Source organism: Trematomus bernacchii, unplaced genomic scaffold, assembly GCF_902827165.1.
Source record: "Trematomus bernacchii unplaced genomic scaffold, fTreBer1.1, whole genome shotgun sequence".
NCBI classification, from domain to species: Eukaryota; Metazoa; Chordata; class Actinopteri; order Perciformes; family Nototheniidae; genus Trematomus; species Trematomus bernacchii.
The window spans coordinates 28908-43979 of record NW_022987633.1 but is presented as its reverse complement, the minus strand read 5'-3'; the positions used below and the strand labels follow the sequence as shown (position 1 = coordinate 43979).

Below are 15072 nucleotides of genomic sequence, written 5' to 3'. Positions count from 1 at the left end.
TGTAAGTCGCTTTGGATAAAAGCGTCTAACAAGTGACATGTAATGTAATGTATGAGTTAGTTTGTGGGTCTGTTGCAGTGCAGCCACTGACCCGCTCCAGTTCGATGTTGAAGCTCTGGCCCCACGCCTCTTTACCCAGAGGCCTCCACTGGGAACGCCCCACGATCCTGTTGTCCACCTTCAGCACAGCACTGATCTCCGCTGACAGACACAGAATAAATATATTGTATGATAAGAAAGGGAGCAGCATTGTTTGTTGTCATGGTGACAGCCATATTCTTCCATAATTAAGCTTGGTGAGCAGCATCATTTTTTGCTTTTAAAGCCCCCGACCCTCAATATCTATATCTGTCGTTTGTAGTTAGGTATATCTCTATCAGTTACATTTATATCATTTCAGTTTTACTGCATTGACTAGTTTAGGCCACATGTCAAAATATTCGTAAGACACTAATTCGTAAGGCACTAAGATCCATTTCATTTGAATGAAATGGATAGTTTAATTTGAATGAAATGACCAAAACTCACCTTTTCAGACAAGCTTTTAATGTGTGATTGATGCCGTGTCATTGGGACAAATGTGGTTTTATTGATCGATATTCATTTGACTTTTTATCTTAATTTTTACCTCTGTAAAGCGTCTTTGAGCACCTGATAAAGTGCTTCATAAATCAAATGTATTATTATTATAATGGATTTGCTAGGTTATTATGAATGTATGCAAGTACCGTTTCTTTTATACATATTTGTTATACACATATATATGTATAGTGTGAGAGTGAGTGAGTGTGAGTGAGTGAGTGAGTGAGTGAGTGAGTGAGTGAGTGTGTGTGTGTGGACCCACACAGATCCAGATTCCACCTACAGGAACTCATACAAACCATAAATACTAGGAGACCAAAAGAAATGTAAACATAGCTGCTTGACTTTCATAAAGGGAGGTCAAATGACCTTAAAAGTGTTGGTTGCAGTTTGACTTACAGGACAGCTCCTCAGTCTTGGTTGTCTTGCCGTTGGCGCTTCGTCCGGACAGGCCAGCCTTCACCTTCACAGACTTCCCCTCCGAGAGACTCCCAGAGGAGGAGGAGGTGCTGGTCCCGCGGTCCCGGCCCGGAACACACTCCAACAGGTCCTGGCAGCCCATCAAACACACCTCCAAACGCCCTGTGGGAAAGAGACACAATTATCAAATCATTTAAAAATAATTGCTGGGAATTTCTTCAGTGGTGGAACAAAGTAAAAGTACCATTATCCATCAATGCATAGGTGTTGCTGTGTTGGTTGAAATAAGTAAGATGATGGCTGGGAAAGAAGAAAAACAAATACACATATACTATATACTATATATAGTGAAGGAAATAATTATTTCATCCCTTGCAGATTTTGTAAGTTTGCCCACTTAAAAATAAATGAACAGTCTATAATTGTAATGGTAGGTTTATTTGAACAGTGAGAGTAAGAATATCAAAAAGAAAATCCAGAAATTGACATGATATAAAAGATAAAAAATGGATATGCATTTAACTGAGGGAAATAAGTATTTGATCCCCTTGCAGAACATGTGTTAGTTCTTGGTGGAGAAACCCTAGTTGGACACACAGAGGTCAGACGCTTCTTGTAGCTGGTCTCCAGGTTTGTGCACATCTCAGGAAGGATGTTGGTCCACTCCTCTCTGAAGACCCTCTCCAAATCCTTCAGGTTTTGAGGCTGATGCTTGGCCTCTGGAAGCTTCAGCTCCCTCCACAGATGTTCTATGGGATTAAGGTCTGGAGACTGGCTAGGCCCCTCCATCACCTGAATGTGCTTCTTCTTTAGCCACTCCTGTGTTGCCTTGGCCGTATGTTCAGGGTCATTGTCCTGCTGGAAGACCCCTCCATGACCCATGTTCAGTGTCCTGGCTGAGGGAAGGAGGCTATCGGCCAAGATGTTACGGTACATGTCCCCGTACACCCTCTCCTCGATGCAGGGAAGTGGTCCTGTCCCCTTAGCAGAGAAACACCCCCAAAGCAGAATGTTTCCACCTCCATGCCTGACGGGGGGGGGGATGGTGTTCTGGGGTTATAGTCAGCATCTCTCTTCCTCCAAACACGGCGTGTCCAGTTGATGCCAATCTGACCACATCCTCTTCTCCCAAGCCTTCTCTGAATCATTCAGAGGTTCGTTGTCAAACTTCAGACGGCCTTTCATGTTTCTCTTGAGCAGAGGACCTTCAGGCGCTGCAGGATTTGATCCTCCTGTGTAGTTCTGGGCTGATCCCTCACCTTTCTCATGATCATCAATACCCCACGGGGCCAGAGCTTGTGTGGAGCCCCAGACCGAGGGCGACTGATGCTCATTTTGTCTTTCTTCCATTTCTGAATAATGGCACCAACAGTTGTCTCCTCACCGATTTTTGGGGTAAAATTCTGGCTAATTTCACCCTTTTTGGCTTCAAACAATTATTGAATTTAAATGATTTTAGTTTAGTCTCTGTGATGCTGGGGCCGAACCCAGCCCCTGCCTTTGTGTTCGGGACCTCAGGCCAAACTGATAGGGACTACTGCTTTAATCATAAACAATGGATTGTATTTCATAAGCTTATTATGTTTTTATGTCAAATCTATGTGAAACATAACTTCTTAAATAAATGAAGTGGAGTAAATGTACAATATTACTAATATACATTGGAATATATTAGTAGCCACCTGTAAGACTGGCTGGTTTGAAGAAGGATGAAGAGGAGGAGGACGGAGCTTTGGAGAGTTTCTTCTGTGTTTCGTAGGAAGGCGAGGTTCTGGACTCCAGCTCCTCTCTGATGGCTGTGCGCCTGGGATGATCCTCAGGAAGCTCACTCAGACGCCTCTCCAGAGACAGAGTCAACAGATCCACCTTCTGAGAGGACTCCTGCATCCGTGCCGAGGCCTGAGGGACACACAACAGTTTCTTATTGCCATGTAGCATCTTGTGCATACATTTTCTGCAGTCATGATATAAAGAGAATTTAAATGACTCACAATGAGCAAACAGATGATCATTTGATTACAAACTGCGCAATAGAGAGTTCAGCAGCATCCCTCATAATACCGTGTCAAACCCTGAGCACAGTGCTGCTTCACTACATGCTGCCAAATCTTTCTTTTGCTTTGTTTCCAGCAGTGCCATATATTTATTATGTGCTGCTCTTTAGTCACCAACATCACAGTTTTGTCTTTTCAATTTCGTACATGATGCAGTATGTGTTTCAATGTTAGGCTCATTTAACACTTTTCAAAAATAAACCTTGATGAAACCCCCCTCAGAATGCCATTTTACTCAGTTATTTTCTCTGCCTTTGATCTTTTTAAGTTTAGTGTGCTCTGCTGCCCTCTGGGAGGCGCTACAGCAACCAGGTTCAGGAACCTGGCTGAACTCAGAGCTTCTTCCCCTCAGCTATCACCTGGCTGAACTCAGAGCTTCTTCCCCTCAGCTATCACCTGGCTGAACTCAGAGCTTCTTCCCCTCAGCTATCACCTGGCTGAACTCAGAGCTTCTTCCCCTCAGCTATCACCTGGCTGAACTCAGAGCTTCTTCTCCTCAGCTATCACCTGGCTGAACTCAGAGCTTCTTCCCCTCAGCTATCACCTGGCTGAACTCAGAGCTTCTTCCCCTCAGCTATCACCTGGCTGAACTCAGAGCTTCTTCCCCTCAGCTATCACCTGGCTGAACTCAGAGCTTCTTCTCCTCAGCTATCACCTGGCTGAACTCAGAAGAAATAGTGGATTCATTTTCTAAACTGCTGTTTGTAATGTTTATACTGCCTGTTGTCACGGCTTGAACAGTCCGCTGGCATTACAGGCTCTGCCCTTGCATGGTCCAGGTCCTACCTGACTGACCGTAGCTTCTCAGTACAGCTAGGTGCCTTCTCCTCTGCTGAAGCCCCTCTTACCTGTGGGGTTCCCCAAGGCTCTATTCTGGGCCCCATCCTCTTTTTACTGTACATACTGCCCCTAGGTTCAATTCTCACAAAACACAATATTCCCTTCCACTGCTACGCCGACGATGTACAGATATATCTGCCTCTCAAAGCAAATGTCAAACACTCACTACAGCAGTTGATGGACTGCTTAACAGAGATAAAATCCTGGCTGAGCAAAAACGTTCTCAACCTCAACAAGACTGAGGTCATCTTTTTTGGACCCCAACCTCCAGCCTCTCCGGTTGATATTCTGGGCTCTCTTAATAAAAACATCCTCCCCTCTGTCATGAACCTTGGAGTGACCTTCACTAGCACTTTTAAATTCGACAAGCAGGTCAGCACCGTAGTCAAATCCTGCTTTTTTTAAATAAGACTATTGGCCAAAACCAAGTCGTTTTTATCTTTTAATGACTTAGAAAGTGTTATTAACGCCTTTGTTACCTCAAGACTGGATTACTGCAACGCTCTGTATGTGGGTATGGACCAGGCCTCAATTAGACGCCTGCAGCTAGTCCAAAACGCAGCTGCACGTTTGCTGACTGGCCACAAAAAGTCAATCACCCCAATTCTGGCCTCACTGCACTGGCTTCCAGTTCGGTTCAGAATTGATTTTAAAATCCTTTTATTTGTTTTTAAAGCACTAAATGGGCTGGCTCCGGCCTATATAGCTGAACTCCTCCAGCGCTACACCCCAGCCAGAGCTTTAAGGTCTGCTGACCAGCTGCTGCTGGTAGTGCCCAAGACCAGGCTCAAAACCCGAGGGCACCGAGCCTTCGCAGCAGCTGGCCCTAGGCTCTGGAACACTTTGCCCCTCCATGTGAGGTCGGCCCAGACCCTAGGGGTTTTTAAATCTACACTTAAAACATACTTCTTCTCTCTGGCCTTCTAGTTAGAGCGGAGCACGACTCCTGACTTTTCCCTGTGTTTTTTATATATATCTGTTGTAATTTATTGTCTTTTATTGTGATTGTAGTAATGTGTTTTTATTACATGTACAGCACTTTGGCTCGACCAAAAATCGCTTTTAAATGTGCTTTATAAATAAAACTTGATTTGATTTGACTTATACTGTAAGTCAGGGCTTCTCAAACTCCGGACCAAGGTCCGGATCCGGACCGAACTGCAAATCAATCCGGACCGAACCCTGTGTCCCATTATAAAAAATAAAAAAAAATTATTAAAAAAAAAAAAAAAAAAAAAAAAAAATTCTGATTCTGATAAATTAATGTACATCATCATGTACGCGCGTCTTGTGTCTGACGCGTTGTGAGAATGAACGTGCATATATATTTACTTGTGTGTGCGAGCGTGACACGCATAGCAGACCGCAAGTTAACCACAAGTTTACCTTGACTTTCTAATGCTTCTAATGCCTTTTTTGCAGAGGTTCAAAGCATTGACTACAGACAAACAGTGCCATTTCTCCCACTAGTTCAAGCCACCATACTGTATGTATGTATTGAATGTGTGTGTGTATATTACAGGGGCGCCGTTTGCCGACAGGCAAGGCAGGCAAGTGCTTGGACCAGAAGGGGTCCCCCAAAGAAGGTAGATTAAGAAGGTCCACAGCAACGATAACATGAAACACCCTTGCATAGCGCCAAGAAACTGCTTCTTAATTTCAGTTTCGTTTCTCCGCTAGGGGGGGGGGGGGGACGGACTTTACTGGCATTGATCCGGACCAGTGACCTTGTATAAAGTTCACAACTGGACCTTTAATAAAAAAGTTTGAGTACCCCTGCTGTAAGTCATGTAAAAAATTGTCAGATATAAATATTTATACTATACTTAAGATCACTATGCACTTTGTCATGGCAATTATGGTATTAAAGCTTAATAAAATGTAATCCTAATGAAATGTAACTTTTAACAAAGTGGTATCCTTTCAAGTGTTTTAAATCCTTATGTTTTAGAAGAACATTTGGTCTGTGTTCACGAGAGTAAGATGAAGGGTTTTATGACAATACAGGAAAGACAGGGGGAAAGGAAGACATTTGTCCTAGGCCAAAAATCTGTGACACCCAATTGTTCTTTGTAGGGTTTGAGTTTTGCTTCTTGTGATAGGGCGACCACCTGGGCCCAAATGTTGTTGTGTTTTCATGTAAATGATCTTTGATGTTTCCCTATAAGAGAGTCTGTCACACACAGAACAGGACGCACTCAGAAGGAGTCGTCATGCTTGCAAGCCTTAAACAAAGATCTTAAAAGACTTTATATCGATATTGTGTTTCTTTGCACATTTGCCTAACTCATCATTTTCTCTAGACAGGAGCTGACTTTAAGTTGCTACTACAACTTTACTACTGTTTTGCACTTCTGGTTGGATGTTGTTGTCTTAGTACTTGTACTCTGTGCAATGACAATAACGTTTAATCTAAATCTTAATCTTGCTGCTAAACTTGGCCCTGAAATCAAAAGGTAGCAGTATTAAAACACCACATACTCTAGTAACATTTTCATTATTATCCTTTGTATTATAGTGTGTAAAAAAAAAGGTTTAAGCAACAAGCAGAACATGAAGGATCCAGCTGTCACGGACCTCTGCCAGCACGCGGCGGTCCTGGACCTTGCGCCGGCTCAGCTGCTTCACCACGTTCTTGGCTCCTTCTGCTACGGCCGATTCAATCTTCATGTGGTGCAGGAGTTCAGCCAGCCGCAGCTCCAGAGCACCAACCATCTCCTCAGGCTGACCTGGGGCAGGGCGGAGCATCAACATAACATATAGTTCAAATCTGTCTTGTTATACCAGTTAAAACATACTGATGGTGACTCAATCCGTCAGTATTAGGGTAATACAGTGGCATCATTCAGTACATTCAATGTACAACCAATGATGAGTATTTTTTGTTAACTTTAGTATCGGGTATTTTTCCTTGAGTGCTGGTAGAGGCCAAAACAGGAAGTGTAGTGTGTGTGGTCAGATTTACCGAGGGCGCCGTCCACCCCGTCTCTGGCTTGGCTGACTTTGACAATCTGCATGCGCAGCAGCTCGATCTTAGTGCGGCTGTCCTGTAACATCTGCTGCGCTGTACTCACCATCTTCCTGTCCTGGAGAATAACAGCAGCTTAATGCATGTTGTCCAACACAGAGACATCGTGACACAGTGAGAGAGACCAGAGGAGGTGGGACCATTTTCTAAAATGTTTGAATTGTGGATTAGCCATTTTTTGCAGTGGTCACACATTGTAACAAATTAGCAAAGTACTTGAAGTATAGTAGCAGCCATGCTTGAAGGCCAATACATGACGGAGATGGCATGGGATGCAGTGGCTGGTAGCTCCATGAACTTGGCTATATTTAGTGTTAGTCCTCGCCAGAAATCTAGGTGTAGTCATGGACTCTGACAGTCACATTAAAACAGTTACTAAATCAGCCTACTATCACCTAAAGAATATATTGAGGATTAAAAGACTAATGTCACAGCAGGATTTGGAAAAACTTTTCCATGCTTTTATCTTCAGTAGACTCGACTACTGTAATGGTGTCTTTACAGGTCTCACTAAGATCTATTAGAAAGCTGCAGCTGATTCAGAACGCCGCTGCTCGAGTCCTCACTAACACTAAGAAAGTGGATCACATCACTCCTGTTCTGAAGTCTTTACACTGGCTTCCTGTGTGTCAAAGAATAGATTTCAAAATACTGCTGCTGGTTTATAAAGCTTTGAATGGTTTAGGCCCAAAATACATTTCTGACCTACTGCTAAATTATGAACCATCCAGAACTCTCAGGTCTTCTGGGACTGGTCAGCTTTCTGTCCCCAGAGTCAGAACTAAACCTGGAGAAGTTCAGTTATTATGCTCACTACACTGTAACTTTTATTCATGTATTTTATATATTAGCTTGTTTTATGTTTATTATTATTTATTGTTTTTAAATGCCATTTTATAATATGTTTCCGCTGCACTATTTCTTAATGTTCTTAATGTTTTTCATTTTTGTGAAGCACTTTGAATTGACTTGTGTTAAAAGGCGCTATATAAATAAACCTGCCTTATGTCTCTTTCAGTCTGTTTCTTTTTACTGTAAGGCATATGACAGAGATTCACATTAACATGGTAGAAGGAGAGGTGGTGATTGGATTAGGCGCAGCAGACTTTGGGAGGACTTTAGCCCCGCCCGACATCTTCAGAGCAACAGTGAGTCGGACCTGCCCCACCATAAAACCATAAAAAAATTGGACAAATATTGTCCTCTACCTTGACGGAGCTGTTGGTGTAAGTGTGGATCATGTTCTCAGCGCCCTGTTTGACTTTGGTCTCCATGGTGAGCTGTTTCTTCAGGGTTCTGACTCGACTGGCCGCAGGGGAGCTGACGTCCTCCCACTGACAGGAGTCTGCTGATGGGTTGTATTCCTCCTCCAAACAACCTGCATGAAAATAATAATACTAATCTTACGCGAAGGTTAAATGACTTTTTGTGATTGTACCATCTTTAAGTTACTCAGAGGGTGCAGTAATGGTACACTCACACATTCCTGACATGGCACGGGGCTTTTCTGTCAGCACAGCTACCACCTGCTAATCGACCTAGCCAAGTCCAACATTTAGAAAATTCAAAGTGCCCTAAACTAACCAAACCTTTAATTACACATGTATCCATCCTGGATCAAATACAGTGCAAGGTGAGAAATAGGCAGGGGTGAAAAAGTAAATAGAAGTACCAGAGTGTAGGAATACTCTGTTACAAGTAAAGGTTCTGCATTGCAAATTCTACTCAAGTAAAAGTACACAATTATTGGCATAATCAGTGTTTCCCCTACCATTTTCTTGGAGCCCCTGGAATTCAAGGTATTTAAAAAGAAAAAAAAGAATTATAGTTATTTTTTTTGTATTTTTTTTTTGTATATATATATATATATATATATATATATATATATATATATATATATATATATATATAGCACCAAATTGCAACTAATCTATATCTACTGTCACTTTTCACATTGAACATGTGCTTTTTTATTAAATAAACTAAACACTTTCATTTTAAGTTGTGAGTTTAGTGTTTTTGACCCTAACAAACACTGATGCACTAATCAATAACAATAATCCACAGCTCCTCTCTCTGCTCCAGAGGATTTAAAAAATATATATCCCAATGCCACCCCCCACCCTCCCCGCTCAGACAGCACCCCCCCCCAAAGCAGTAAACCTATCATTTCAGAATAATATATATGATATGTTTTATAATGATTGATCATGAAAGTGTTCTCAAAGCTGGTAAAGGTGCAGCTAGTTTGAATGACTTTGTATACTGCAGGGTAGCTTGTGGATTTACTCCAGGTGGAACTAAAGTCTGATTTAACACTTGATTATATTTCACATCATTCATCCACATCTGTAAAGTAACTAAAGGTATTAAATAAATATAGTGAAGTAAAAGTACACAATTTAACTTTGAATGGTAGTGGAGTAGAAGTACAACACATTTCAATACTTAGGTGAAAGGCTTTTAAATATTTAATTTTGATAACACATTGCTGCTGTAACAAAATAATTTCCCAATAAAGTATATTTCTATCTTCTATCTATCTATCTGTCCTAATGCTGTGAACATGCACACTATTCTTAGGGAGTGAGACACACATTGCAGTGTTTCCCCTACCATTGTCTTGGAGGGGCGCTGCGCCCCGCCAACGGAGCCCCGCCAACGGAGCCCCGCCAACGGAGCCCCGCCAACGGAGCCCCGCCAACGGAGCCCCGCCAACGGAGCCCCACGCCTCCCCTGAAATTCAAGGTGTTTAAAAAAAGAATTATAATTTTTTATATATATATAGCACCAAATTGCAACTAATCTATATCTACTGTCACTTTTCACATTGAACATGTGCTTTTATATTAAATAAACTAAACGCTTTCATTTTAAGTTGTGAGTTTAGTGTTTTTGACCCTAAGAAACACTGATGCATTAATCAATAACAATAATCCACAGCTCCTCTCTCTGCTCCAGAGGATTTAAAAAATATATATCCCAATGCCACCCCCCCCCCCCCACACTTAGATAACTAAAATAAGCAGGGATATCATGTGACATCTACACTCTCCACCATGATGTGTTTACTTACCTGTGGGGCTGTCCTTCTCTGTGGCCATGGACCTGGCGTTGAGGTCCTGCAGCTCCAGGTGTAGCCTCTCCAGCTTGCGGTTGGAGCCCTTCAGTTGGCCCTCCACATCGGCGGCGCTCTTGCGGTTGGTGACGGCCCGCCGCAGTCTCTCAGCAGCCTCCTTGATCTTCAACTCCCGCTGGATCTCCTGCCTGAGCAAGGTACGAGCGTCTTCCAAGCGCTGCTGGAACTCTGGGTCCAGAATGTCCGCCTCCTCCAGGCTCTGCAGGGTGCCACTCTGAAACACACAGCACAACTGCTTCACAATGTCTGCCCGCTGTGGATTTGACCAGCCATTATATTGTTTTTATTGTGTGTATCATTATGTATCCTCTTTGCTTATAATAAGCAACATGGATACATACATTGACAACTGTGCAAGATACTAGGGCTGTGCGATTATGGCAAAAATCATAATTACGATTATTTTGGTCAATAATTGATATCACGATTATTAAATACGATTATTCATTGACTTTGAAAACATCCATTTATTGTACTTTAAAACAAATACAAATAATAATTTGAACAGTATCTTTTTAACTGTTGATTACCCTGAACGTATAATTCAACTGAAAAACCAATACAAAAATAAATAAAATAAATGATACATTTAAATAAATAATATCAAAATAATAAATACCAATAAACAAGATCAACAAATATTTTGGAGCGCACTTCAACAAGCTACTAAACATATATAAATATGATAAATAAAAATAAATGAGACCAAAATTAATTAGATCAAATATGTTTTTTTCGATTATGTTGTTTTCGTAATTGTGGCAGGCCAAAATCGTAATTGCGATTCAAATACGATTAATTACACAGCCCTACAAGATACTGTCACAAACCTTACAGATGTGTAATTCACAGGGGTGTGTAGTTACTAAGTACATATTGCCAGACGCTGAAAAGCTTATACATGCATTCATATCAAGTAGGTTGGACTACTGTAATGCACTCTTCGCTGGACTTCCAAAGAAATCAATAGAAAAGCTGCAACTTATCCAAAACTTCGCCGCCAGGCTTTTAACAAAAAACGGAAAAATAGAGCAAATGATTCCTGTTTTATCTGAACTACATTGGCTGCCAGTGTCTCTTAGAATTGATTTTAAAATGATTTTACTGGTTTTTAAAGCTCTTAATTAATGGTTTGGCTCCCACGTATCTCACAGAGTCTCCCTGGACAAGCCCTGAGGTCCTCTTCAGCTTTTTAAATATCCCTAAAGTCCCCCAAAATAAAATGGGTGAGGCCGCTTTTATCCACTACGCTCTCAAACTGTGGAACACCCTACCAGGAAATATCAGAGGCCAACTCAGTGGACATTTTTAAACACCAGCTAAAGACACATCTTTTTGGATTAGCTTTTTATTAGCACTTCCCCCCCGCCCCTTTAAATGGTCTTTTAGTCTTTATTATTTACCTACTTTTATATTGTTATATAGGTCTTAAAGGGTTTTATCTTATATTATTGATTTAACTGTTTTAATAGCAACATTTCCTTTTACGTTGGTCTTTTAATATTTGAATCGTTTTACCTTTGACCTCCTTGTGTCTCTTAACCTGTTAAAATATTATATGTTGTTGTTTATTGTGATGTGTGCCATTTTGTAAAGCACTTTGAGCTGCACGTGCTGTATGAAAACTGCTATCAAAATAAAGCTTTATTATTATTATTTACTCAAGTAAAATTTGGAGATAATTGTACTTTAATTTGAGTATTTCCTTTTTTGCTACTTTGACTTCTACTCCACAAGAGGTAAATGGTGTACTTTTACACCACTACATGTATTTAATAGCTTTGGTCAAACATGTTAAATATGAAAATGTACAAAGGACAACTATCACAGACGTCTCAGGTGAACAGAACATTGATTCTAATAAAGAAAGTGTTTAAAGTGTAAACTAAACACAGGCTGTGTCCCCTGGGTGATGCAACCAAGAAAAACTAGAGAGACGATTCATGAAGCGGAAAGTCCTCTAAGTAGTGCTGTCAATGGATCAGCAACAATAAATGGCACAATGCCCCCCCCCCCCCCCTTGTGGATACATATCTTTGTAACTTACAACAACAAGCTAGCATTGTGAAATCAGCTGCTGAGAAAAGATTAGGGCTGAAACTATTTATCATTCTCATAATTCATTAACCTGAAAATCTGGTTTTGATAAATCATGAAGTCTATTGTCATGTAGCTTAACATGAAATATCACCAGCTCTGAGTCCAAAGAAACATATTCAAATGTTTTGATTAGCTCGACCAACAATGCAAACCCAAAGAGATTTCATGTAAAATTATGTAAAACACACAAAGTAATGCATCTTCTTATTTAAAAAGCTCAAACCAGAGCATATTTGTCATTTTAGCTTCATTCCGAAACTAAAATGGTTAACTAATCACAACAAATGTTGCAGATTGCATTTTCAAATGTTTTTTTTTTTCATATTTAGTCAGAATACAGACTTTGATTTCATTAATCTTGTGTTAAATTACTGTCAAACACAAGAGACCTGGAGTGACACACGCCATCTTTCTTCAAATGTAATCTTTCAATAATGTAGCCCTACAAACAAAAGTCCATCCACCTGCATTGCGTTGTGGATCAAGCCTAAATATCAGAATCATAGAATGCCGATTTGCACAGCTTTGTAAATATTAAATGAGAACTACTTGTTTTTGTATTGAAATTATTTTGGAGTTGCCAAATATCCCAATATGCATTGGACATGGGGTCTTCAGCTGCTCAAACAATATTTAAACTGAACTTATTTGAACTTATCTTCACTCTAGATAGAGCTAGTGTAAATAGATAGTGACTGAAGAATATTCACAGATCAAGTTTTGATTGATTCTGGAACCTCATATTTAGATGGCTAAAGTTCAAATAAGAATAAATGAGCACTGACTCTGTATGTTCCTCTAAAATAAATTATACAGTAGAACATGATTATGTAAAAAAACACATTTAACCCAAACGCCTTAATAAGATATATTTACAATAGGCTGTTTATTAATCAGGTTTCGCTCTTTTGTTTTAGTGGTTTATGTTTTCATATGAACTTTTCAAGAAAATAATCAAAGGAACAATAAATGATCTAACTGGTCCAAATCGAATTCATAAGACTTGCAACATCATAGTAACAGAATAAGGTTACATCAAAGGGGCTAGACAGACACTTTATTGATCTCAAATTGGGATTTTCTTTTTTTACAGCAGCAGTGTTGAAGGATTAAAATATGTTAAAAGGTGGAATAAAGGGTTAAACATAATACAACAAAAACAATAAACAGCAAATATAAACATATATCTAAAATATATAAGAAATATAGACTTATACTACTGGAGCAGAAACATATATACACAGAACAGTACATCAATTACAGATGTGCAAGGTAGCTGTTGTGCAAATTGTTCAAATAGTTTCAGTTTCTCCCTCTATAACAGAGGGAGAAACTGAAACTATGGTGCAGTGAGTTCAGTAGTGTTTGATATCACTTGATACAAAGCCCAATTACTTTTACAAACAATTAACTAACACTAACTATAAGATAACACTCATGTGTTACTGACTGGTCAAGCTAAGAGTCAGATGTTGAGGTAGGCTGGCTCTTTGTTGGTATTAGTATCATCTGTTCATGCCTTTAGCTATTATGTTCTGAGGACACGCCTCCTGTCAATCAAAGTCACTTCACCTTTTCTGTCCTAGGAAGTGGTGTCAATATCCCAATAAAAGCCAATAAACCATTTTTACATCACAGTGACCAATGGATGGTTCAAAGTGTATTTATGTGTATGTAACTGTCCCTATGGGAAATAACACTTTATGTATTATTATTTTTAAATAGGCCAATACAAAATCACCGATAATACTTATTTGAATAATGTGTCAAATTATAAGTTAAAATTCTATTCAGCAATTCATATTTGTTCAACATAAACAAAGCAGAAAAGGCTTGTAAAGCAGAGAGTGTACCAGCCTGGAGATAAGCAGGTTAGGTGTCAGATATCAAACCTCTGGAGGGAGGGGAAGACATGTCGAGGGGCTACTAATGCTTACCATGTTTTCTTTTAATAAAACTGAGACTTTCAAATAGTAAGCTACAGTTAAACAGGAGTTAGAAGTGTTTTCTGACAAACTACATCCCATCATCAACATCATACAAAGACAGAGGAACTATGAGGAGAGGCAAACCAGACAAACAGGAAAATCAAGAGCGGCAAATCTACCAAACTAGCTATGGTAATTTAACAGTCAACCGTCCTTGGTTAATAATAATTCGTGTAATGTTGGCACCGAATGTCTCCATGAAAACTCCACTTAATTTGACAATTTAAACAAGCAGTGTCAATGTACCTGTACTGTTAGACCTGACATGGTGGCTGTCAGGTGTCTCTGCCCGCCGCCGGGCTGTTGCCGCCGGGCTGCTGCCGCTGCTTCGGGCCGGGCGCTCGGTGAAAGAGCTCCGAAAGGACCGACACGAGCTGCTGAGCTACACTAACAGCGACATGCGAAATTCAACGTCTGCTAAGGCTGGTCACAGGCGCTGCGTGGCAGTGTACTTCTGTTCATTATGGAAACAAATCTGAGGAAAAGTTTGAACTGAGTTAAGATGGGGTTCGACGCAACACTGACGTCAGCAGACGGCGGCTAGATTGGTTGGCTGTCGATAACGACAGAGACGCTCCAAGAACCAATCACATTTGATTATTCAATGCACCTGCCGAGGTAAGCATATGCATTCACGGAGACACTGGGAAGGCTTCTCAATTCTCTAATTTCCCCTCCTCGACTCCCCTCCTCGACTCCTATCCTCGTGTCTTAGTCCCGCCCACAGGAGATGCGAGCGGAGGAGTCGAGGAGGGGAGTCGAGGAGAGAGGAGGGGAAGCAGCAGGCGTTTAGAGAAATCCTCTCCTCTGAGCGGTCATTTTAAAGAGACGTCCGTTAATGATGACAGGAGGCACAGCACTCTGTCTGATGGACATGTGTTCATGACGACTTATATATTAACTTGTAATTCATTGACAGTG

General features: G+C 40.6%; 1 protein-coding gene across 1 annotated transcript in view; it reads right to left on the bottom strand.

Annotated features, from left to right (window-relative positions):
- The window catches only part of pkn3 (protein kinase N3), a 32169-nt gene extending 17493 nt beyond the window's left edge, over positions 1 to 14676 (bottom strand). Inside the window, exons 1-8 of the mRNA XM_034133055.1 lie at positions 14398 to 14676; positions 10001 to 10277; positions 8133 to 8302; positions 6862 to 6982; positions 6474 to 6625; positions 2685 to 2901; positions 982 to 1164; positions 92 to 201 (exon numbers count right to left, since the gene is read on the bottom strand). Of these exons, the coding sequence (XP_033988946.1) occupies positions 92 to 201; positions 982 to 1164; positions 2685 to 2901; positions 6474 to 6625; positions 6862 to 6982; positions 8133 to 8302; positions 10001 to 10277; positions 14398 to 14418 (1251 nt within the window). The 5' untranslated portion in view covers positions 14419 to 14676. The remainder of the gene's footprint in view (positions 1 to 91; positions 202 to 981; positions 1165 to 2684; positions 2902 to 6473; positions 6626 to 6861; positions 6983 to 8132; positions 8303 to 10000; positions 10278 to 14397) is intronic.
- Between the last annotated feature and the right edge of the window lie 396 nt (positions 14677 to 15072).